This window comes from Oryzias latipes, chromosome 17 (genome assembly GCF_053564925.1).
Source record: "Oryzias latipes strain Hd-rR chromosome 17, Olatipes_Hd-rR_3.1".
In the NCBI taxonomy this organism is placed as follows: Eukaryota; Metazoa; Chordata; class Actinopteri; order Beloniformes; family Adrianichthyidae; genus Oryzias; species Oryzias latipes.
This window is the reverse complement of record NC_136253.1, coordinates 4,133,910-4,155,268: the sequence shown is the minus strand read 5'-3', so window position 1 is coordinate 4,155,268 and position 21,359 is coordinate 4,133,910. Positions and strand designations below refer to the sequence as shown.

At 42.3% G+C, this 21,359-nt stretch overlaps 2 protein-coding genes and 1 long non-coding RNA gene across 10 annotated transcripts in view; 1 reads left to right on the top strand and 2 right to left on the bottom strand.

The window, feature by feature from the left end:
• The window catches only part of LOC105358390 (acyl-coenzyme A thioesterase 5-like), a 37,381-nt gene extending 32,627 nt beyond the window's left edge, over window positions 1-4,754 (top strand). For all 4 annotated transcript variants that reach the window (XM_023965277.2, XM_023965278.2, XM_078934196.1 and 1 more), the window contains 2 exons: window positions 445-632; window positions 3,569-4,754. In XM_023965277.2, coding sequence (XP_023821045.1) covers window positions 445-632; window positions 3,569-4,156 — 776 coding nt within the window. In that variant the 3' untranslated portion in view covers window positions 4,157-4,754. The remainder of the gene's footprint in view (window positions 1-444; window positions 633-3,568) is intronic.
• Window positions 4,755-10,772: 6,018 nt separating this feature from the next.
• On the bottom strand, window positions 10,773-19,786 carry LOC144986634 (uncharacterized). Of its 5 annotated transcripts, XM_078934195.1 has the most exons (8): window positions 19,701-19,786; window positions 18,885-18,990; window positions 18,653-18,723; window positions 18,548-18,574; window positions 16,546-17,268; window positions 16,294-16,464; window positions 12,748-12,840; window positions 10,773-11,942 (listed from the first exon to the last, which is right to left on the bottom strand). In XM_078934195.1, the coding sequence occupies exons 5-8, from the start codon at window positions 17,156-17,158 to the stop codon at window positions 11,710-11,712; spliced, it is 1,110 nt and encodes a 369-aa protein (XP_078790321.1). In that variant the 5' UTR covers window positions 17,159-17,268; window positions 18,548-18,574; window positions 18,653-18,723; window positions 18,885-18,990; window positions 19,701-19,786; the 3' UTR covers window positions 10,773-11,709. The 5 variants fall into 5 exon arrangements, 3 of the variants coding, with proteins under 3 accessions (XP_078790321.1, XP_078790320.1, XP_078790319.1); XM_078934194.1 differs by lacking the exon at window positions 18,548-18,574; XR_013650465.1 differs by lacking the exon at window positions 19,701-19,786 and adding an exon at window positions 12,963-12,989 and having other exon boundaries at window positions 11,717-11,942; window positions 16,546-18,574; window positions 18,885-19,080.
• A 385-nt stretch (window positions 19,787-20,171) lies between these two features.
• LOC144986632 (uncharacterized) lies at window positions 20,172-21,094 on the bottom strand. Its single transcript, XR_013650463.1, has 3 exons — window positions 21,009-21,094; window positions 20,538-20,615; window positions 20,172-20,249 (listed from the first exon to the last, which is right to left on the bottom strand). It is a non-coding gene; the product is annotated as an uncharacterized LOC144986632 (long non-coding RNA).
• Between the last annotated feature and the right edge of the window lie 265 nt (window positions 21,095-21,359).

The following is a 21,359-nucleotide window of genomic DNA, read 5'->3' as shown; positions in this document are numbered from 1 at the left end:
CGCATGCATTGCGAGAACATGCAAACTCCACACAGAAAGGTCCCCCATTGGTGTTCTGTCCCAGGTCCCCCAGCCGGGACTTGAATCGGGGGCCTAGTCGATTTGACTTGACAGATCCAGTTTGATAAAATATGAATCACTTAAATGACAATTTTTCTTGTTTGAAACATCAAAACCATCAAACACTAAACAAGCTACAAAGAAGAATTAGTTGGTTGGCAAATAATTATTTTATGAGCACAACCCACTTGCTCAGCTCTCCTGCTAACGCCACACGGGCGCTATCCTCTCTAACGTGGTTCCATTCAAAATGGGTGATAAACAGGCTTTCAAATTGTAAAACATGAGACTTGAAGATAGATGCATTAAAGCAGTGTACATCTTTTCAAAATAAAGGCAAAAAAATCACAACTATTTTCAAAGCACCTTTTCTGTTTCTTGTAGGAAAAGGTCCATTCCCTGCTGTGTTGGATCTGTGCACCATGATGTCAGAGAAAAGAGCAGCTCTGCTGGCCGATAAAGGATTTGTGGTTCTCACAGTTCCAGTAACTCATAAAAAAACAGATAACTTGAAAATGATACACCTGGACCCTTTTGAGGAAGCAATTAATTTCTTGCTGCAACAACCAAAGGTAACAAATTTCATCTAATAATGACTCACATGTTGGAAAGTATTTCAAACCAATGAGGAACAGTGTGATCTTGGAAATATAGAGTTACATTAAAATATGAATGTTATTAATTTGACATTAAATGTGTGATTAGTTTTTAATAATAATAATGGGTTCGATTTATCTGCGCTTTTCCAGATGCTCAAAGTTCTTACAAAGTGTCCATTATTCATTCACTCCTCATTCAGACTTGGTGATGACAGAGGCATGGCTGCCAGTTCACTCCTACGGCCCCTCTGACCATCACCAGGACATTCATACACATTCACACACCAGTGGAGTCACACTGGAGGCAGGGAGGGTTAAATGTCTCGCCCAAGGACACAACGACAGTTGGCTGAGGGGAGCGGGGATCGAACTGCTGACTCCTTTGACAACCTGCTCAACCACCCGTGCCACTGTTACTGTGTGTTTTAAAAACCCTCCAAAAATATTTAAATCACAATTTCTTCCAGGGTATGTAAAATTAAGAGCACAACTGTACCTCTATTTTTACTAGTGTTATTTGAGTTACTGTTGCGTATCTATCTGCTGGAACCAGTCTGGATATTTCAACTTTGGCATTTCTGGCCAAAGAACTGGATAATAAACATGAACTATTATCACTGGATAATTTCCCTTTTTTGGACCACTTTCTGTAAACCCTAAAGATGGTTGTGCATGAAAAAGTAGATCACTAGTTTCTAAAATACTCAGATCAGCCCGACTGGCACCAACAACTATGCCACGTTCAAAGTCACTTAAATCACCTATCTACCCCTTTCTGATGCTCATTTTGAACTGTAGCAGATTAGAGATTTGTGTTAACAAGCAGTAGGACGAGTGTGTCTAATTAAGTGACTAGTGTTTTTTTGGGGTCTTCTTTCTTTGTTTTGATTGCTTGAAATGTACAAATTCTAAAAGAAAATGCACCTGTCAGAACTGTAACATAGAGATTACTCCCACGTGTGAGAGATAAGTACACAAGTCAAGATTTTAAAAAAAATAATAAAAATGATTATTCTTCCTGCAAGGGATGTCCCGCTCTGGGGTTTTTTGGCCCCATCCTGATTCACATTTGACTTTGAGAATTTGGTGATACAGAATCCCAATCTAATACTTTGGTAAAACATTTTCAAAAATTGAAAACAGCAAAAAAAAAAAAAATGGTTGGCCCCTATTTTTATTTTATTCACACTCTGTTGTCATTTACAAATTAAACAGTGTGCTTATGTGGAGTAATTTGAACAATCAGATAAAAAATGTGTAAAACATTCTTAACTAATAAATAGTAGAAATTGGTGATAAGTAGTCATGTGAGAAAGTATGGTCACTTTAGCTTTAATATCTTCAGAGTTATTGGACATATTTGATCATATTTGGTTTAGTTATCAAAAATTATCAAAACTTAAGAGCAATGAGTTTCCGTTAACAGCAACAGTCCCTTGGCAGCTGTCTCATTGCCATTTCTTTTTTGGTGTTACAGAGAGAGCCAGTCTTATTAAAACAGACAAAAACCTGATCTTTTTGATTCAGAAAGGTCTTCGTAGGTCGTTGTTTGAATCAAGGCATAGCCTAAGACACTTTCTGTCAATTTGAAATCTTTATCAAAAGATTTATTGAGCCAGGAATCAGAGTCTGTGACAGTATAGCTAAATGTTTTTGTGCACCTCTTGCTGAAACTAGTGCAGTTTTCTGCTGTGCTTTACAACAAATAAAATATTGTGATTGTTCATAATATGCAGAATTCAAGTAGAGTATTTATCCATTAGGCTTGAAATCCACTGATCATATTAACAGGAATAAAATATAGTTCCGATCTATGATCAGGATCCGATTTCATTCGAGTCTGCAAACTACCTGATTAGGCCTGATTTTCCATTGATTGGGTTGTGACAGCCTCACTTTGTGCCCTTAACCCTCGTGCTATCCTAGGCATTTTAACATAGGGAGTTGGGTCTTCTAGACCCACTAGACAGTGCTCTGAACCTTTTTTCTTCAATGATTTGTGATCTTCACTGGTGTCCATGGATTACATGAAATCTTTCCACCTTTATCCACCTTTGTCATGGTAGGAGAACACGTCAGTGTAAGGGTGGGGTCATCTAAGATAGCACAAGGGTTATAGATAGTTTTAGCATGAATTGAGTTTTCTCAGGACTACAGTTTTTCTCAAAACTTGGACTAACAAGATCTTCTATATGAAAAAAAGGAAAGCTACAAATTTGCTTTTTATGCATTTTTACAAATCAGAAAACTTTTTCACTTACATGTATATTTTTTATTATCTGTTACATAAATATGGAATGTCTAATGTGACTTTTTTGTTTGATTATCCAACTTCAGGCCTCCAAAGTTGGATTACTTTGCACTCTCTAGGTAACTGACAGTTACTGAAATGATTTGGTTTGATGAAGGACTCATTTTTATTGAGTTTACCATTTATTACTGAAAAGTTTTGGCTTTTCAGCGCAAAGCTGCTTTTCTCAACTTTCAAATCTACTTGAAATATGTTAATCGAGTAAACGGTTGGAAAAGTAGTTCAAGAAAAATCAACACTAGAGGCAAAGCTCAGACATTAAATGGTTAAATATTAAATAGCTCTGTTGGTAAGGTAGAGGGCTGCTACACAGGAATCCAGGGTTTGATTCCTGGTATGAGCAATGGTACTGGGGGCAATTGCCATATCAATGGTGAGGAATAAACCCATGCAGTGGGGGTCCTTGGGCTACTGGCTCCTGACCACTGCCCAGCTGCTGCTCACCGCTCCCCCAGGGGATGGGTAAAATGCAGAGAACAAATTTTGCACACCAAGGTGTGTGACAGATAGTGGGACTTCAAATGTATGAAGTTCAGTTTGATTAATTGCTTGAAATGTTCATTTTATTTATGTGTCTTATCTTCTGCTTTGATTGCAGGTGGGCAGTAAACGGATTGGTATTATTTCAAGATCAAAGTCAGCAGATGTTGCCCTTTCTCTCGCTGCTTTTGTCCCGGGTGTGGAGGCTGTGGTTTGGATCAGTGGCTGTTCAGCCAACACTGTATTACCTCTGTTCTATAAGAAAAAACAAATTCTCCCTGCATTAATGATTGACATGGAGAAATTAATTCCTGCTGAGTCAGGAATTTTCATTGCAAAGTACGCCATGCATGATCCTCTAAAAGAGGAGAACAGAGCTACTTTAATCCCCATTGAACAAGCAAACACACATTTCCTTTTTGTGGCCTCAGAGGACGACCTTAATTGGGACAGCAACATTTACATGATGGAAATGATGGAGAGACTGAAGCGTCATGGGAAGAAAAACTTTGAGAGTGTGTGTTATCCAAGAGCTGGACACTTGCTAGAGCCCCCTTATGGACCGTTCTGCCACTCCAGTTTCCACATATTTTTAAAAACGGCAATACTGTGGGGGGGCGTACCAAGGGCCCACGTGGCAGCTGAAGTTCACCTGTGGAAGAAGATCCAGGAGTTCTTAAGAAGTCATGTGACTTGTGAAGAATAATGTCAAATGATAGATTTAAACGAAGTGAAAAATAATTATGACTTTCAACATTAAAGTCATTGTAATTTTATTGATTACTGTAGTCACGTCAATCTACGTTGATATTGTAAATCTACGCTTCTTTTCAAGAGTACAATGGGGAAGAAGTCCCAAAATCACTTAAGCCTCGTCTCTTTAAGATATTTCCATTTTACCCTTTTTCTATTTGCAAGATTTCCAATAAAGTGTGGCCTTTTGTGTCAGTGGCTTATTGCTCGTTGATTTCTTTTCAGACACAATCACTGCTTATGCCAAACTTGAGTTTGTATATAAGAGAATGTAATGACATTGCCCAATCTGCGGAAAAATTGGCGAGAGCAGGCGGTGAGATGAAAGTGAACGCTGAGCTGACGCGAGACTGAATGAGAACACGAAGTTGGAGTTGTTTTAACATTTAAATGAGTCTTAATGTGGGTCTACCCCTTAGTATGATCTGTATTGTTATATATTTTATAATTATTTTAATGTTTTGTAATGTATGTAGCCTTTTTCTTTATCAATAGGCCTTTTAATTGATTATATTTGCAAGTTTTCCAATAAAGTGTGGTCTTTTGTGTCAGTGGCTTATTGCTCGTTAATTTCTTTTCAGACACAATCACTGTTTATACCAAACTTGAGTTTTTATATTACAAAATGTGTAGTCAGGTGTAGATTGATGGGTCAGACACAAGCAGCGCCAAAATAATGTGCTTTTTTTTATTTCCAGAGTATACTAACGAAAAAGGGGAACAGCATTACTTAGACTAACACATGTGAAACATTTCATTCAGTCACACAAACTATTTGTGCAAGGGTGAAATAGCACCTGTGCTCGAGTGAGTGTTTATGTTCTTCTAAGATGGATGATGGAATGTAAAAAGAATGCAAATGAATTCACCATGATGGCGCTGTGGATGGCTGCCTCTGTGCTGCACTCTCTCGTACTTTTTATTTCTTTCCCTTTTGGCGTTGCTCTCCGCTCTGCCTCTCCAATTACATTTTGCGGAGAAGAGCTTTTGCACATCGGGCAATCCAGTTCCAGACTTTTTTCTCCTGTTTTCACGCACACGGGTAGATTTTTGGAGATCCTAATCGGAGGTGCAGCAGCCCTGTGCGGACTTAGAAAGCAGCATCAATGCGGTAAGCGGGCAGGCGCGCTCGTCAAACGAAGGCAGCGTCGTTTACGCACCGCTCTTGTCATGGATAGCTCGACGAGACAGACCCAGGCGCTGAAACCCGGAAGGAAAACAAAGTTGAGTTAAGGGGTGAGTAATAAAATTTATTTGTTCTTGGTCCAGAGGTTGTTGGCGAAGCGGGGAGACCAGATGGTGACTCGTGGCGTGACTGGAGGTTAGTCCGTGGCACGTGACTTGACTGGAGGATACGACTGTGGCTCGTGACGTGACTGGAAGTTCGGCAGAGGCTCGTGGTTTATCTGGTGGCAGGCTGAGGCTTGAAACGTGGCTGGTAGATGGCAGAGGCTTGGATCCGGGAGAGCTGATGACTCACAGGCGACCACTCGTGGTAATGAAGTCCTGGGAATAATACAGAGAGCGAGACTTAGGCATAGGCATGAATACAAGAGTGAGAAAACTAATGGTCAAACTATGCACCATCAGGGGTAACGAACTAGCGATGAATACTGGAGCTGCATCTCCTTTTGAAGCCAGGCAGGTGATGAGGTGAGTGGTCGCAGCTGTGTCGCATCAGGAGCCAAGCAGAGAGGGGAGGGGGAGGAGAGCTGACAGAGGCACCATGACAGCTTTGCCGGCAATACACCTTGGAAATGTCCGCTCTCTGGCTAACAAAGTGGACGAACTGCTGCTTCTCCTAAACAAAAACTCGGATTTTGGCTGCTCCTCCGCCTTGTGCTTCACTGAAACCTGGCTCAGTGAACACATCCCGGAAAACGCACTACATCTGCCGGGCTTCCAGCTGTACCGCGCGGACCGCGCTGTCGGGGAAAAATCAAAGGGAGGTGGAACATGCTTCTACTTAAACGAAGGTTAAGGTGTCACTGTGCTAAAGAAGACATGCAGCCAGCACTTGGAGATTTTTTTCATAAACTGTGGACCCTTCTATCCTCCATGGGAGTTTTCCTTGTTCGTGCTGGTCGGTGTTTACATTCCACCACAGGCGTGCGTAACGGAGGCGTTACAGCAACTCGCTGACCATATTACAGACGTAGAAAAAAAACACCCGGACTGTCTGCTGATTATACTCTGGGATTTTAACAGAGCTAACCTCAAGGTTGAAATACCCAAATACAAACAGCACGGGACTTGTCCCACCAGAGGCTTGAACATTTCTGACCACTGCTACATGACAATAAAGGACGCATATCATTCTGTTCCCCTCGCTGCCCTGGGACTTTCCGACCACTGCCTAGTCTATCTAATTCCAACATATAGGCAAAAGCTGAAATGAGCTAAGCCCATAGTGACTACCGTGAAGAGATGGTCGAATTAAAGATGCAACTGCAAGCCTGCTTTGACTGCACTGACTGGAGCGTCTTCGAGGCTGCTGCTTCAGACCTGGATGAACTCACTGACACTGACATCCTACCTCAGTTTTTGTGAGGACATGTGTGTGCAGACCAAAACCTTCTTCACATTCAGCAACAACAAACTTTTGTTCACTGCTAAGCTGAGGCAACTACATCAGGACAAGGAAAAGGCCTACAGGAGTGGTGATTGGGACCAGTACAAGCAGGCCAGGAATAAGCTGACAAAGGAGATCAAGGCTGCAAAGAGGACCTACACTGCAAAGTTGACGGACCAGTTTTCTGCCAACAACTCTACTGCAGTTTGGAAAGGCTTGGAGACCACTCCCCCGCCCCTCAGACAGTTAACACCTGGCTGGGGAACGTACCGACTTTTACTCAAGGTTTGAAAGAACTTCACCTTCCCCCTCAGCCATCATTCCCTCCTGCCTGAAAGTCTGTGCTGACTAGCTAGCTCCCATCTTCACCAGGATCTTCAACAGCTCCCTGGAGATATGTGTGGTCCCTGCTTGTCTCAAACTCTCCACCATCATCCCCGTCCCCAAGAAGTCCCCAGTCACAGGATTAAATGACTACAGACCAGTCACCCTGACCTCGGTGGTCATGAAATCTTTTGAACGACTGGTGCTGGACCACCTGAAGGTCATCACTGACCCTCTGCTGGACCCCCTGGAGTTTGCCTACAGAGCAAACAGGTCAGGGGATGACGCAGTCAACATGGCTCTCCACTACATCCTGCACCACCTTGACTCTGCAGACACGTATACACAGGTCCTATTTGTGGACTTTAGCTCTGCATTTAACACTATCGTACACCTCATAGTACTTTCTTTTTATTATTTATCCTCTCTTGTCTTACTCCTTACACTTTTTTATATCTTTCTAGTTTGCACGAAAGCACAAGACACCGAAGCCAAATTCCTTGTACATGCACTGTACTTGGCCAATAAAGCTGATTCTGATTGTACCCCTCCGTTATCCACAGAAGAAAAAAAACAAGCAGCAAGTGTAGGATTGTTTTGTTGCGCTGTTAGCAACATGTCTCTGGTAACATTCAAAGTCATATTGTTATTCAGGCAACCTGACTCAGTCTCGCTTCTAATTGTCGACTCACGCTTTAGGGGTGACTGAAGAGTATCACTTTCATCAAGAGTGGTCATAAATTTGCCTAATAACATTGTTCATTCCCCTCTAGGAATCGAATCCTGGATTCCTGCTTGGCAGCCTTCCACCTTACCAACCGAGCTACCCAGCCGTTTTTTCTTGTCTTGCCCTTTGTCTTTGTTCTGAAGGCAGCAGTTCAAACAGAGAATGTTCAGGGTGTGTTGGATCCTGCAGAATTTTCCTAGCCTTTGTTAGGCAGCGGGAACTGTACAGTTCTTCCAGGGATGGTAAAGGGCAGCCGATGATCCTCTGGGGTCTCATGGTGACTCTCTGGAGAACTTTCCTAGCCGCAGCTGTGCAACTGGCATACCAGGCACAGACACAGTATGTTAAAATACTTTCTATTGAGCAACGGTAGAAGGACACTAGCAGTTTCTCACTCAGGTTTTTTTTCTTTAGAACACTGAGAAAGGACAGTCTCTGCTGGGCCTTCCTCCCCAGAGCAGTGGTGTTGGCGCCCCAGGTCAGGTCCTGCTCAATGGTGACGCCCAGGAGCTTGAATTTAGTAATTTTGTAATTTAGGCTAAACCTATTCATCTTACTCACATCTGTAACAGTCTTTTGTTGGACTGGACGGAAAAGAAAAGAAGGGAAGAGAGAAGGATGCTAGAGGGTGGGGTGGTGTAGGGTGATAAAAGAGGGGGGGAGGGGGTAGAACCATAAAGCAGCATAAGGCAACAAGTTGCTGGATGTTTACAATCATTACAGTCAGGTTTATAAGTAATGTAAATCCCAAAGCGGGTGTGGTCTGTCCGCACACACACCCAAATGCCACAAACATACCTTTGAGCTCCAAAAATGCCCATATACAAAAGATGTTCACACACGCATACTTATGCATTCGGATCAACACGTGAAATATTTAATTTAATTATTTAAACCATTTGTGCCATGGTGAGATAGCACCTGATAGCACCTCGAGTGGATCTTTATGTTCTTCTAAAGTGGATAATGGGATGTAAAAAGAAGAAGGAAGGAGAGTACCAAGCCATCCCCACACCAAGACCCCCACCATAGCGGCAGACAGGACCCCCCCCCCAAACACCTGCACAGCAGGGAAATCACATCCACCACCCAGGCCAGGAGGACCCCGCCCCCCATCCCCAGACAAGCAACCCACCGCTACCCAGGAGTTCTTGGCATTGCCCCGGGCCAGGGCCCGCTTAAGGAAGACCCGCCCTACGCTCCAGACAACCTCCCACCCAGTCCACGGTTGGTCCAGGTGAGTGCAAGGCAGAGGCCAGCCACCCCTGTCCAGGAGGAAGATGCCCCAGAGCGGTGGGGGTCCACCAGGAGTGTTGTTACCATGGCCCGACCAGCCTCACTCATAGATGGAATTTGGAGAAGGCCAGCGCTCAGGAGCAAGGACCAGAACCCACACAGGGACACGGACACCTCCAGGCTTAGATGTGATGTAAACCCCGGCCCCAGGTCTTTGCCAGAGAGCACAGGGATCCCTCTCGCCGCGTGCAGAGAGGGCCGCCGGGCCCAGGAAGCAAGCATACATGGAACACGGCCGCCGTTGCCAAGGTCCTGGTACCCCCTACCAGGGATGGGGTAAGGGACAGATGATCTGAGGTCCCACCTTCCTTGTATAATGTATGTTTGTGTATTTGAATGTGTGTGCATATATGTGTGTTGGAGAGTATATTTTTGATGGGTAAAGGGTGTGTATACTAAGGGGGTGGAATTAAAATTGGCAGATGGGGCACTGAGAGGACATCTCCTGATTACTCACTGTGATGTCCAAACACCCTCCCCACCAAGGGTCCCTAAATGTCTATGGTGCAGTTAAAATTGGTAGGTAGGGCACTGACAGGACATCTGCTGCTTGCTGCATCCCATTTTGTTGTCTGGGTTGAGATATTATTATCTAGATTGCATAAGAGTTTATATATTTTGGAGAGAGTTTTATTCACTGAAACATAATCAGAGAGGTAACTGGTTCTGGTAGTTGTAGGTCATTGTCTTTGTATTTAAACTTTTTAGTAATTATAGATTTAAGTTGTTGATATTCTAAGAAGTTATTTAATCCATGTTTGTCTTGAAGTTCCTGGGATGTTATAAATCTTCTATCAATGATTAAATGCTCTAGTAGTGTTACGCCCCCTGCTTGCCAAGCTGGGAAGTGTAACATTTTTTGTGTACATGAGGATGTCTGGGTGATTGAAGATGGGTGTCCTTTTGCACTGTAAAAGCGACTAAGAAATTTCCACCAGGCTGAATTTTGGAAGCAGTCCTGTTTTTTTTAATGTTTGGCTAATAAATGGTAGATCTGACAGGTTGATCTTCCCACATAACGCCTAACGCCTGTTCCAGGTCTAACCATGAGTTGGATTCTGGATTGTTTTTTAACCATTTTAAGATTTATTGTTTTCTATTGGTAAGAAAACAATTGTGGAAGTTAGGTAATTCTAAGCCTCCACAGCTTTTTGCAGATTTTAAAGTTTTTAGACTAATTCTTGCAGGTTTATTTTCGAACCTTGATATGGTGTAATAGTGTAATATTTTCAACCACTAGAGTGGCGCTTGTGTGGGGATCCTCGAGAAGAGATAATTGATTTTAGGCAAAATTTTCATTTTCACTGTGGCTACCTTGCCCATGAGGGACAGAGGCAGGGTGACCACGCGGGTTATTTCATCCTGTATGCTCTTTAGTAATGAGGTGTTGTGATGGAGCGCCTCTAGATGCAGCCACCTGCGCACACGCACACACACACACACACACACACACCCATACTGGTATTGGTGGATTAAAAGGACAGTTTTTTCAAACACGTTTGTTACTACATTATGGGGACACCCCTTTCTGCTTGATTTCTAAGGACAAGCAGTATCTCAAAAAATCTATTTGTGGCGGTACTTCACATAACCCAGTTCAAAATTTGAAAAAAGTTATTACAACAAGAAATAATAATATATGACAAAACACAACATTACCAGGACACTTTAATGAGCTCCATTAGCCCCGCCTCTGACAAAAAGAGTATTTATGAGGTCCACAGTATACAAACACACAAACATGTCTAAAACGTGACTTCAAAGGACCCAACGACCTTGATGGGTCCTCCCACCCAAAAATCCTTTTATTGAACTTTTATACTGTGTAGTTCACTGTAATCATTGTTTTTATAAACATAAAAAAGTACATTTAAATGCTTATGACAGTTCTATTTGTGAAATGAAAAGCAAATACAGCAAAAATGTTGAAAAAAACTTAGTCTTGTCAAAAAGGTGACAAGAATATGCAGTTTTAAATGGAAAAACATTCAAGAATCTAGTGCTTATTTATTGTTAATGTTCTGTCTAATGTAAAAGATAGTTTTCAGAAAAAAACTACATAGCCATAAGTCCTTACTTCAAAATTATATTCTTTCTAATGTAAAGGCAAATAAAGAAATAACCTTTTGACAACTGAACAAAAAAACAAAATTTAAGCCTTAACTGCTTATTCATACTTTTATATACTATATATCAAAAATCTTCATTTAGCAAACATTTGAATGTGAGCCCCACATGGCTTACCTTTGGGCTGAATTGTTGAGCCCCAGGTGGGTTTGTTCACAGGTTCCACAGTGGCCCCATCTGTGTTTGCCCACACTAGCTTGAATGGGCACTGAGTAATCTGGCTCGCTAGACAGTGTAGCTCGCTAACTCGCTACACTATCCGTAAGGCAGGTTGTTGGCACACAATGCTTTCCACAGAGCAGCTGGTTAGCGTTGGGAACTCAGACCACTGAGTTTCCTTCTAAGCCAGTGTGTGCAAACACAGATGGGGTCACCACGGAACTCGTGGACAAACCCACCCGGGGCCCAGATATTCAGCCCAAAGGTAAATCATATGGGCCATATGGAAATGTTCGCTGGGTTACTTTTTGTTTTTCATGGTAATACCACGATTTCTCACAAAGTCTCTGATGTTCTGTAGGGTACGGTTGTCAAGAACAGGATTCTCTGCCTTTTTGCACTGCCCACATTCTATCATGGAAGCAAGTTTTCCCTTCATTATATGGTCCTTGAAGTGTCTCATGACAGCGTTTACTTCCTCTTTGGACCAGGGTCGTTTTATTTGCTTCATTCGTTTCTTTTCTTGCTCAGCAGCTAAAAAAGATAAAACACAGTTTGAAATTAGACACCCATTTTAGGAGATTTTTAGGCCCAATCTAAATTCTTCCCTTCTCCCCACATCATAAATGTAGCACTCCAAACAGACACTAATGAAACTAGTGTCTCAAAACTTGGACGTCACCATTAGTCGATAGTCAGCTTGCAATAGCGCAGCGCTTCCACTGCTCAAATATACATAACAGCGGTTGTCTAACTTCAAAAGGGTCATGCTACAACAAAGTCATTACTTTAATTTACATTTAAACTTCTGTGCTCCAGAGCGCACCCACATTAAGAAAAGTGCTTGCACAGCACAGCGGAACCCCTTCGCAAGGGAGGGGTCAGTTTCCCCCCACATGGAGGGTAGAAAATAAAAAAATATATTTCGGACACCACTTCAAAAGCCCCTTCAAATGGAGGGGTAAGGAGATGGGAAAAATTTGGATTAGGCCTTAGATACAAATCCCACTATATGTGGTTTTACAGTTACATCTTATGTGAACATTCTTAGTATTCCAATTATAGGTATAATTTCGTCAGTCTTAAAAGAGTGTAACGAGTGGAAAAAAAGAGATATTCAGTCACTTTCTAAATTGATTTTCTGTCAATTTGTGGATTAGTTGTCATCAATACTATTTGTACAAAAGGCATATCCTTACTCAGAATGATGAAGCAGTGTGAGGGGAGAAACATAAAAAAATACTATTAGTCTTTTGGACTTTGAATTATGTTTAATGTTGATCATAATTCAGTTTTACTTGTGTGCGCATGTGACTTATGTACGGGTGGCTGCACTTACCAGATTGTTTTTGTTTCTTTCCGTCAGGCTTCCTCCGCTTCCATTTTAATGCCTTAAGTTCCTTGTCCTTCTCATCTTTGTTTTGACTTTGTGCTGAAAAAGTAAAATAGTATTAATAAAAATACTTCCCAGTAAGCATTTATTTGTTGAAAGCATGTTTCTCATATTGTGATGCACAAAATGGATAGACAGATAGATAAGGGATTATTAAATACCTTAGGAAATTTAAATTTGGTCATCTGCTGACAATCATAAAAACATACACACATAAAAGGACATAAAAGCAATATGAGTGGTGGATTTAAGAATAAAAATACATTAAAAATACAGGAATAAATAAGTTAAATATCAATACATTAAATAGATTAAGAATTAATGATATAAAAATAATTAAACGCTTCTAAGAGGTTCAGCTAAAGAGTTGTATTGCAAGATGGCGCGAGGAACAAAAGAGTTCTTCAGTCTGTCCGTGGAGCAGCGCTGGGACAGCAGTCTGCTGCTGAATGTACTCCTCCTGCTGGTGAAGGCCTCATGTAGTGGATGTGAGGGATGCCTCATGATGGACCTGAAGACGGTCAGAGTTCAGCCACCTCCTCCACAGGAGCCAGCTTCAGCCCCACCACAGAGCTCTTGATGATTTTGTTGAGCCGGCAGATGTTCTTCTTGCTGGTGCTGCTCCAGCAAATAGCAGAATCGAGGAGAGCACTCGCCACCACAGACTGAGAAAACACCTGCAGCAGCTTTGTGCAGATATTGAACAAGCGCAGCCTCCGGAGAAAGTACAGCCTGGACTGATTCTTTTTGTAGAGCTGATCTGTGTTGGCGGTCCAGTCCAGCTTGTGGTCCAATACGACCGCCAAGTATTTGTAGGTTTGCACCCTCTCCAAGCTGTCTCCCTCTATGTGCAGCTGTTGAGGTGTTGCAGCTTTCCTCCTGAAGTCCAGAACCATTTCTTTGGTCTTCTGGAGGTTCAGCTGCAGCTGGTTTTTCTTGCACCCGCCCACAAAGTCCTCCACCAGCTGCCTGTACTCGCTGTCCTCTTCTCTTTTTATGTAGGCCACAACAGCTGTATCGTCTGAGAACTTCTGCAAGTCGCAGGTTGCGGTGTTGTAGTGGAAATCAGATGTATACAGCGTGAAGAGGAGAGGAGATGGCACTGTCCCCTGCAGTGCCCCCACGCTGCAGCGGAGGGTACTGGAGAACGATCCCCCCATGCAGACGTATTGCAGCCTGTTAGTGAGGTAGTCCATGATCCAAAAAACCAAGGGTGGTTGTACTGCCATCTTGGTTCATTTTTCCTGCAGTAGGTGAGGATGAATGGCGTTAAAGGCCCAGGAGAAATCAAAAACAGTTTTTTCACTGCACCACCTCCTTCCTCCAGGTGTGAGTAGGTATGGTGTAGCAGGTAGAGGACCGCATCCTCCACCCCCACTCTCTCCTGGTACGCAAACTGCAGTGGATCTTGGACATGCTGGACCTGTGACGTCAGCTGCTGCAGCACCAACCTCTCAAAGATCTTCATCACGTGTGAAGTCAGTGCTACAGGCCGGTAGTCTTTGTTCTCTTTTGGGTGCTTGACTTTGGGGAGTGGAATGATACATGAGTTCTTCCACAGAGATGGCACCTGTCCCAGGTCCAGGCTCAGGTTAAACAGATGCTGAAGAGGAGCCCCAAGCTCGTATACACACGTTTTCAGGAGTCTGGGACACACTGTCTGGACCCAGGGCTTTCCTCATGTTCAGTCTCTGCAGTTCCCTCTGCACCAGATGATCTGTGATGTGGTGGGAAACACATTCTGCAGGTGGAAGGCATGGATCACATGGCGAGGACACTGGAAGAGATGGATCATGGTTGATGGAGGAAGGAGCAGTCTGAGGAGCTGGCCCTCCTCTGGCTAAGGGATGAGGACAGGCAGTGAGAAGGGCACGGTGATGGGTGTGGTGCAAGACAGGGCTGGTGTTGGAATTGGGTGTGGGGGGGGGGGGGGGATGTGAAATCTATTAAAATAGGTATTCCATACATTGGCTTTTTCAGCACTTCCCCCAACTACTGTTGTCTTGTTGCAGCCTGTAATGGTTTTCATTCATCGCCACACCTCCCTGATGTTATTGTTCTCCAGTTTCTTCTCCACTCTGTCCTTATAGGTGTTTTTTTGCATCTTTCAGGCAGCTCCTCGGGTCTATCTGGACCCTTTTAATTTCCTCCTGATCCTTTTTGAGGAATGCTCTTTTTATTTAAAACCACTTTCACTGTCCTTGTTATCCAGGGTTTGTTATTTGCATAACAATGGACAGTTTTGTGAGCACAACAGTCTACATGCAGAAGTTCATATAGTCTGTTATACATTGGGATGCTCCTTCGATGTCACTCCATTGGGGTCCAGCAGGGCGCTCCAGTCTGTGCATCCAAAGCAGTCTCTGAGTTCCCCCTCAGCCTCAGGTGTCCACCTCCTCACGCTCTTTGTTGCTGCAGGCTGCCTCTTCACTAAAGGCGTGTATGTGGGCTGTAAGGAAATCAGATTTTGGTCTGATTTGCCGAGGGCAGGGAGGGGCGTGGCCTGATAGGCATCTTTGATGCTGACATAAAACAAATCGATTGTCCTGTCGCTGCGAGTGGGACAGTTCACGCACTGATGCATCGTTGATGGTGGGGCATCCAGGGAGACGTGATTGAAGTCCCCTGAGACGACCACGAGAGCCTGTGGGTGCCTCGTTTGCAGCTCTGAAACCGTTTGGACCACTACCTCAATGGCTGTCTTTGCGCGCTCTGGGCGGGATGTAAACACAGACGGCAAGGACGTTCGTAAACTCCCGAGGTAGATAATACGGCCGGATGCTAACTGCTAAAAGCTCACAGTCTCTGCAGCATATGGTCTTTTGTACAGTGAAATGGTCCAGGATTGCACCACGTATTGTTTATAAACAAATGTTATGTTATGTGACTAAACAATTAATGTACCCTTTAAATCCTGAGTTTGATTTCCAAGATTAAAACCTGAACTCATAATTTACACAGACATAAAATCACTGTGTGCTATTTCTAAAGATAAAGTTGGGCTGAGGGCATTGTCCCCACCGATCCCTCAGCCATATCTGACGGAACTCTTTCAAATACATAGTGGAGAGTTAGATAAGCTAATTCCTCTATAACAGTCCTGGTAAATCGCATGTCTGTCCTGGGATAGGATCTCGCCCTCACGTGGGCATTCCTGAAGTTTCTGCTTTTTTTTTCCTGAATCAGATTTTTTTTACATTTTTTTAGGAGTTTTTCCTTACCAGGAATGACTGTCTAAGGATAGGGATGACCAAATGTATTCAGTCTTTAGTTTGTAGCTATTGTTTATATGTTATGAAAAACCTTGTGCCTCTTTATAATTACTTGCATTCAGCCCAATGAGGCAAATCTTTTGTGGTATAAATAAAATTGAATTTAATTTAACGAACAGGTGTCCACATCCTCTCACTTCCCAGAGACTCTGTGATGACGTTTATTAGTCATGTGGTTTCATGAACAGAACAATTTCAAGAAAAATCATTTTGTGCTTACCAGCCTTTGGATTTGAGAGATTTTCTTCAACCTCGCCCTCTTCAACAGTGGCGTTGGTCTCTTCAACGGCGACGTCGGCCTCTTCAACGGCGGCGTCGGCCTCTTCAACGGCGGCGTCGGCCTCTGTGTCGCTGTCGCTCTCTCCACTTGACTCTGTCAACTCTAGCTTATCTAGTAAAATTAAATTGTGTTAAGATATAGTTCAGTTCAAGTTCTGGAAAGGTCCAACTCTTAGCTTAAATGCAACTTCACCTTCGATTTCAATCTCTTCCAGTGTTTTGCCTTGTAGGTTTTGAAGAGACCCTTTCTCCATGGCAATGAGTAGTTTAGATATCTTAGCCAGCTGTGTAGTAGCCTCTGGAAGTCTATAATATTCACGATGAACGCGAATATCGTGACCAAGAAAGTTGGCAACTTGATCCAACTCGTGATTCTTGAGATTCAGGATCTGAGACAAAGTTGCAACATGTTTGCGCAACTGAGTCGACCTGAGGAGCTCTGGGTTTTTAGCCCCACATTCTGCTGCATAAAGCCTTAAACAGTCCTGTCCTCTGTAAGGAGTCAGACATTTAGGCCTGGCAAAAAGAAAGGGGTTTTCTGCCAGTACACCACAGTCTGCTCTCTTCTCAGTCAGCCGTGTTATTGCACTCACCATGTCCGGTGAAAGTAACACTGCAACCTTTCGACCACGTTTACCCCTCAATTCCACGCGACTGAAGTGTTGACAAAGGTGACGTTCAAATTTTGTAAGTCCAAATGCAATATCCTTGTGGAGGGCACTTGAGTCTCTCCCCTGAAAGCCACATAATGTCATCTTTGAAACTTCTCCCCCTCGTCTTCTGTTGAACAGTATTACTTTTGCCATGGTGACTTTGCAAAGTTCACTGTATGATTTGGGTGAACTATGCTCCTCCAAGTCCTTCAGTGCTTCGTCAGTAATCTTCTCCAGATGTCTATGAAGACATTGAACATCTTCTGTGAAGGGAAGAGTGGAAGGCTTGTTAAAGTGACGCTCGTTTAGTGTTGACAGTGCAGTATGGGAAATGAATTCAGACCACTTTGTAGAAAAGAGGGTTTTGAAACTTTGGGTCGACTTGATCAGTGTACTGTCTTGAGCCATAAGTGCTCGACAATGTAAAATGTCATTAACTTTCTGCAATGAGTGGCCCAACTTCAGGGCAAGGCTTGGAGTAGAGTAGCAGTTCTTTTCTCCATCATAGCCAGACACTTTCTTGACAGCTGTAATAACCACATCAAAATTTGCAGGCCTGACAGCATCCTCAAAGGTGTTAATTGAAAATTCTTTCCGAAGTACAAGCAGAAGTCTTCCACATTCTCTGAGTTTCTGACGAATGTAGTCAAATTTGGTGGGATCTTGTCCATGTTTGTTAAAGAGTGACTGGGCAAGCTGGAGAATAGAGAAGTCACTTCGCACAGTGGATGTTATGTCATCATCTTTCATGACAGCTAATATTTTCCAAACACCTGGGGAAACTTGCTGACAAAGAGCTGACTCATTCATAGAGGCCAAAGACAAGACTCTTTTGTCATGTCCCTCTGAAGTGGCTTTTCCTGGTTTGGAAGAACATTTTCGAACATGTCTCCACAGATCTCTTCTGAGATATAATGCCTGACAGTAAATGCAGTGAATATAGTCTTTTTCTTTGTAGTTTTTCTTTGATGTGCGTTTTGGTTTTAATGTTCCTATGCCACTTGCTAAGACCTCTGAGTTATGGTCATAGTTTCCCTTGTTGCGCAGCTTAGCAAGCATTTCCAAGCGCTTTTTGGACTTCTTGGGAAGACTTAAAACTTGGGCAACATCAGCATATTTTTTCTCATGCCTTTTCAAATGGCGTGTAAACTTTGTCTGTAGCTTTCCACAAATATAGCAGTAGTTTCTGTTTCTGAGTAAGAGGGATGACTTGGGTAAATCTTCAGGCCGAGCATTATAGCTATCAGTCATGCATTCATTGCGAGCATTTCTTTCATTTGAAGTCGCATCAGATTTTTCAAATCGTCTTTTTCTGAGTTCATCTTGAGATAATGACCCTGCAGCTTCAGAAGAACTCAGTCTTTCTCCCTCTACAGAATCTTCTTGGTGAAATCTTTTCTTTTTGGAAGCAGACTGACTGGTTGAAACCTCCGAGATCTGTACTCGTTTGCGATTTATGCTTAAAATCTCTGATTTATTGACAAATGAGCTGTCTGAATCAGCTGTGGAATCAGGCACGTATTCCTCTTCTGATGAACCCACCTCACTTGAGCTTTGTTCATTTAAAACCTGCCCACAATTAAAAACAAAAAGTAAACTTTATGGATTTGGAAGACATTTCACTGAAAAGAACAAATAAAAACGTACCAGTGATTGAGGTTCTGAGATGTCCACCATGTGAATATTGTAACACCTTTTGTGCCAGGTCTGGTTGCAAACTACACAGAAAATTAAAAGTACATAAAATGAATACAGCTAATTTGCACTTGTAAAAGCTCAAAAAGATATACCATAGCAATAGATGTTTTTATGATGCCCCAATAGAATCACATTCAAACCAGAAATGTACATATCTTTACATTGTTAAGCAAAAAATTACCTTCACATCTCACACCACTCCATTTCAGAGGAGTAAAAGGTCCTCCACATATGACACATTTCTCCAAAGGTGACATTTCGTCAGCGACTAAATCATGATCACAGTCCTGTAGACAAAAACCAACAGCATTTGTGTGATGTCACAGCACTGGGGAGAGCAAAGCTACACAATTGTTCAAAAAAATTCAAAAAGCCAGACACAGAAGTGTTTGAGAAACTTGTTTGATATTAAAAAGATAAAATCAACACCTCAAAACACAAAAGGTTTTTTTTTTTCGATAAATGCAAGTGTTTTCAAAATTGAGGTGTTACCTATAAGTTCATTTCTTTATAAAAAAAATCCAATTTGTGCAATTCTGTGGTTAATGGAAATGAAGCTACTAAAACATTGCCAAAGTCATGTTATTTTACCAACTTTTGACAAAAGAACATCTATGGCGTGACATGGTCTTAGTATTTCATGAAAGGAAAAAAATTCAATTTAACGCTGAACAAAGAGTCTCAATGTCTATACTTTCCAATTAGGTATTTCTCAATACTAATTAAGCAAAAAAAACATGCAGTTTTCCATTAATGTGGCTAAGCTAAGTGGTCGCACTACGGTGACCCAATATGACGCGCTGGCCGTCTTCATCATGCATGGGCCGTGAAAACACATCACTCAGAGGGACCAAAGCATAACTGAGTGGAAACAATGCCCAGAATTTACTGGCCGTAATTCAGTAAATCCAGTGATCCATGTACCTTCATACTACTCAATATTTAAATGCCTAAATGTTTCTACAATTACTAAATAGGTATTTAAACTGAAATTTACCTGCGGTGTGTCGTCTGGATAGGACCCGGAAGTGGGTGGATTCTCTTCTGCTGATTGACTTGGCTTTTCTTTGGATTTCTGAGATGAAAGGATGGAGGCTGAATTAGATTCTTTGCTTAAACACTGAGCACATAGTCCTGCTAAAACCTGGACCTGTCCAGTTGAGTATTACACAGGACATGTGTGTAAGAGTGATCATTAGGACAACTTCACTTCCAGTATACTAGTTTTAACACTATGTCCTGCTAATGTCAGAACCTGTCCAGTTGAGTATTACACAGGACACGTGTGTATGAGCGCTTAATGGGACAACCTGCTTTGTCCTGTTCATTCTTCTAAAGGAATTTGTATCAAATACAGGCATCCTTTACTGTAGATGTTACCAGTGATCCATGTACCTTCATACTATTCAATATTAACATGCCTAAATGTTTCTACAATTACTAAATAGGTATTTAAACTGAAATTTACCTGCGGTGTGTCGTCTGGATAGGACCTGGAAGTGGGTGGATTCTCTTCTGCTGATTGACTTGGCTTTTCTTTGGATTTCTGAGATGAAAGGATGGAGGCTGAATTAGATTCTTTGCTTAAACACTGAGCAAATAGTCCTGCTACAACCTGGACCTGTCCAGTTGAGTATTACACAGGACACGTGTGTATGAGCGCTTAATGGGACAACCTGCTTTGTCCTGTTCATGCTTCTAAAGGAATTTGTATCAAATACAGGCATCCTTTACTGTAGATGTTACCAGTGATCCATGTACCTTCATACTACTCAATATTTAAATGCCTAAATGTTTCTACAATTACTAAATAGGTATTTAAACTGAAATTTACCTGCGGTGTGTCGTCTGGATAGGACCCGGAAGTGGGTGGATTCTCTTCTGCTGATTGACTTGGCTTTTCTTTGGATTTCTGAGATGAAAGGATGGAGGCTGAATTAGATTCTTTGCTTAAACACTGAGCACATAGTCCTGCTACAACCTGGACCTGTTCAGTTGAGTATTACACAGGACATGTGTGTAAGAGTGATCATTAGGACAACTTCACTTCCAGTATACTAGTTTTAACACTATGTCCTAATAATGTCAGAACCTGTCCAGTTGAGTATTACACAGGACACGTGTGTATGAGCGCTTAATGGGACAACCTGCTTTGTCCTGTTCATGCTTCTAAAGGAATTTGTATCAAATACAGGCATCCTTTACTGTAGATGTTACCAGTGATCCATGTACCTTCATACTACTCAATATTTAAATGCCTAAATGTTTCTACAATTACTAAATAGGTATTTAAACTGAAATTTACCTGCGGTGTGTCGTCTGGATAGGACCCGGAAGTGGGTGGATTCTCTTCTGCTGATTGACTTGGCTTTTCTTTGGAGTTCTGAGATGAAAGGATGGAGGCTGAATTAGATTCTTTGCTTAAACACTGAGCACAGTCCTGCTAAAACCTGGACCTGTCCAGTTGAGTATTACACAGGACATGTGTGTAAGAGTGATCATTAGGACAACTTCACTTCCAGTATACTAGTTTTAACACTATGTCCTGCTAATGTCAGAACCTGTCCAGTTGAGTATTACACAGGACACGTGTGTATGAGCGCTTAATGGGACAACCTGCTTTGTCCTGTTCATTCTTCTAAAGGAATTTGTATCA

Coding starts and splice junctions, on each gene's coding strand:
- LOC144986634 (XM_078934193.1), bottom strand. CDS start 18,960: ATGTCACCTTTGGAGAAATGTGTCATATGTGGAGGACCTTTTACTCCT. Junction 18,575..18,652: donor TCTCAGAACCTCAATCACTG/GTACGTTTTTAT, acceptor AATTGTGGGCAG/GTTTTAAATGAACAAAGCTC. Junction 11,943..12,747: donor AAAGAAACAAAAACAATCTG/GTAAGTGCAGCC, acceptor TATCTTTTTTAG/CTGCTGAGCAAGAAAAGAAA.